The sequence below is a fragment of the Sceloporus undulatus genome, unplaced genomic scaffold (assembly GCF_019175285.1).
Source record: "Sceloporus undulatus isolate JIND9_A2432 ecotype Alabama unplaced genomic scaffold, SceUnd_v1.1 scaffold_5963, whole genome shotgun sequence".
Lineage (NCBI taxonomy): Eukaryota > Metazoa > Chordata > Lepidosauria > Squamata > Phrynosomatidae > Sceloporus > Sceloporus undulatus.
The window spans coordinates 1-3195 of record NW_024808882.1 but is presented as its reverse complement, the minus strand read 5'-3'; the positions used below and the strand labels follow the sequence as shown (position 1 = coordinate 3195).

The 3195-nt window shown below is 47.1% G+C and overlaps 1 protein-coding gene across 1 annotated transcript; it reads right to left on the bottom strand.

Annotated features, from left to right (window-relative positions):
• Positions 1-315: 315 nt before the first annotated feature.
• On the bottom strand, positions 316-2984 carry LOC121918207 (the record flags this gene model as incomplete). The annotated part of the gene is made up of 6 exons (XM_042444293.1): positions 316-412; positions 1028-1180; positions 1950-2041; positions 2167-2302; positions 2436-2537; positions 2889-2984. Coding segments are annotated over 6 exons (676 nt in total), but the record flags the coding sequence as incomplete, so codon positions are not given.
• Between the last annotated feature and the right edge of the window lie 211 nt (positions 2985-3195).

Here is a 3195-nt window from a genome sequence, read left to right as displayed (position 1 = left end):
TGTAAAACGGAGGTGGAGAGGCTGTACTACAAAAAACACTCACCTATCTATCCAGTTCTTTTTCCAGGAATTTCAGGATGCAAAGACCATCCTACCTGACCCTTCTTCCCATTGAGCATCTCTGAGCCACAGAATGCCTCACAATTCCGGCATTTCCATTTTGGCCAAGGAACAAGAGAGCCAAAGCCAGATAATGCCTGACTGACACACCCCTTGGACCAACCTAGTAAAGAGGGCCAACAATTCCACCCTTCTGAATTCTAGATAGTTTGCAGCAAATTTCTGGGGGTTCAGATATTTTGGAAGAGCTGTTACCTTGGGTGTGTAAAAGGACTTGCAGTGCTCTGGGTATCTTATTTTTATTCTTCAGTTGGTGCACAGCATCTAAGATACTCTTCTGCACAACCTCTCGCTAGAAAGAAAGAAAATGCAGCCCATCAGACTCCCCAATTGGATTCTTTGGCATTTCCCGGGGGGGAGGGGGCGGTTAATTCCAATTGGATCTATCCCTGGGTGAACTCTCAGAGGTTTCTGGAGGGATGTTGGCTAGGACTTTAAATAAATGGTGATTGGATCATTCCCCGTTCCCTGTTCCTCCCTTTAACCTTGTCCCCCCCACCACACACATACACACAGTGGACAGTTCTTCAGATGTGCCTCCAATGTCCTGATGGGTGTGAAGGGCTCCAATATGAGTGCATCACACTCACCATCAGTCCCCTAACTATGTCCCCAAGGAGCATCCAAATATGGAGGAACTGTTGATCCATATTAACAATCTTATTCTAGCAGTTTCTGTGTGCAAGGTTTTAATTATCCCTGAACCTGAGGTTCTGCAAAACTCATCTCCTCTGAGGACTGGAGACAAACTGGGAGGGGAGAGGGAAGATTGAGGAGAAGGCTGGTGATAGCACTATTCCTGCTGATGAAAAGCCCTTTGAGACCAGCTTCCACTGCCCTACTGACCCTCACAAGGAAACAGCCCTGCTTTTCCCTCTGGTTCAGCCTACCTTGTTTGTTCACTTACGTTTGTCCTCAAAAAGGTATCGGCTTTCCCCACAAACGCATAAAGTACCAGCAATCCAGGCACGCTGATATATGGCCGGGGGTTATGAGTGGCCAACCAGGCAGCATTGATCATGCCTACCCTCTGCTTTTCACTCAGAATTTTCTGAAATGCCTAAAACCAAAATGTGGTTGCATTACACTAAGGGAGTATGCCAGGGGTGGCAAAGCAGTAGAAGAGGGGATGAACATAACCCAACAGAAGAGAAATTGTCCTCTCCTAGAATACTCATAGAATACAGCTCTTGGATGGCTTCAAGAATGCAGTGGCAAGGACAAAGAAGGAAGACAGCTGCTTGTCTTTTGGAAGAGAGGGTTATCTAGGACTCCTTTGGACCTCTCATCTACTTACCTCCTGCTTACTATACTGTTGGCCTTTAAAGGACAACATAATATTTTCTTCCTGAAATCTACCCTTGCTGGGGAACAGAGACTACCACTAAAAGCCTCAGTTTCTCACAGCTCCTGGCTCCATCCGTCAGCCCTTGACTTCTTTCATGGAATGGGGAGGCATTCCAAGGAGTGGGGCTGCAAAAATGTTCCTCTCCTTCTTCCTAAACCCTCCCCATCTGGGGCAGAGAGGAGGGAGCTCTCAGGTGCCTGCCATCCTTCCAGCCCTTGGCACACCTCCACCAAAAGAGAAATGAGCTCTCCATTTCCCTGTTCCACTTTCCCCTCCCTTCTCTCTTCAAGAGACAACTATGTCCCACCCTCCTTGGGCTGCATTTGATCAAATGGACTTTTGATCAAATGGACTTTTACTGTACCAGGAAAAAACATTCCACATCACTGAGGGGCACTGGATTTTGCTCCCTGGGTGCTCAGGTCCTTAGTGTGCTCTTAAAAGGAAGCTGAGAACTTGAAAGGAAGGGGTGTGTGCTTACCTCTACTGCCAGACAGGTATCCACATAGCCCAGCATTTCTGTGTCACAGTATTCAGGGCACCAAAACTCTTGGAGGTATGCTAGAGAAAGCCCTGAAAGGAAAAACTCACTTTTTACAATTGCTTGGCATCTTGGGTCTTTCCATCAGAATGGCCCAAGTTCTTGATGTTTCTTGCAGTGAGGAGAGTGCTTGTGTCCTCCTTTCCAGCTTACTCACTTTTCTGGATCCAGAGGAACTTGTACATGGATGAAAGAACATCCCTCGCTGCCTCACTCACTACCGGGTTGCTGGAACTGATATGGATGATGTACTGGCACACCATCTGACCCCATTCAGGGAATTGTTCTGCTGCCTGGAAGGAAAGAAATCAAGAACGTTCTCTCCCCTGTAGCTCTCTGTCAAACTACCCTGGCCTTCATTCCTCTCAGGTAAGGATCGCTGAGAGGTAGGGTCTCTGAGCCAGACTGGCATGTTGTGGTACTCACTTTAGGGCCTAGGATATCGGTGGCATGGTCAATTAGGGCTGAAGCACATGTTAGGGCCCGGAGCTTTTCTTCCCTGCTTCCTTGCAGCCAAAAATTAATATGCTGTGGAAAGAAGCAGAAAGATACTGTGTAGCACCTACAAGAAGCTTCCATTTCTCAACCAAGTCTTCCTACAGATACCTACCTTGACATAAAACAAAATCCACTACTTCTTGTGGTGTTTAAGAGATAATGGAGTCACCCTGTTTCTTCCACAAGGGGTTCTCCTACTTGGAGGTGACAGTCTTAATCTGCCCATAGGAGTCACCTTCTCATCAGGAGTTGGTTGCATAGGGCTTTTCTCATCTAGTCCCAAGTGGGCTTGAGAGAGTGGGCCATAACAACCTTTCCTGTGGGAGTCTCCTTCATAATTTGAAGAGCAGGATGAATGGCTGATCTCTTGAGAACACTGACCTTCAGCAGGAAGAGCAGATGGTCTACAGTTCCATCCTCTGTGAGAAAACCCTTCAGCAGAAGCTCAAGTGTTGAGCATGAGGAGATGTAGAAGTCCTGAAAGGCAAAAAGAAAGGGAGGCATGGGAATGGGAAGAGGCAAAGAAGCCTAAATCCTCTTGTGAGTGTCATCTACAGGAGACTCATGAAATCAATGAGAAATCAACAGTACTGTAGGTTCAGTTGGGTGACCTCCCTGACATGGAACCCAATGACTTAGCCCAGAGCCCTCCTTCCTGAGAAAACACAAGCTGACTATAAAGAAGCTA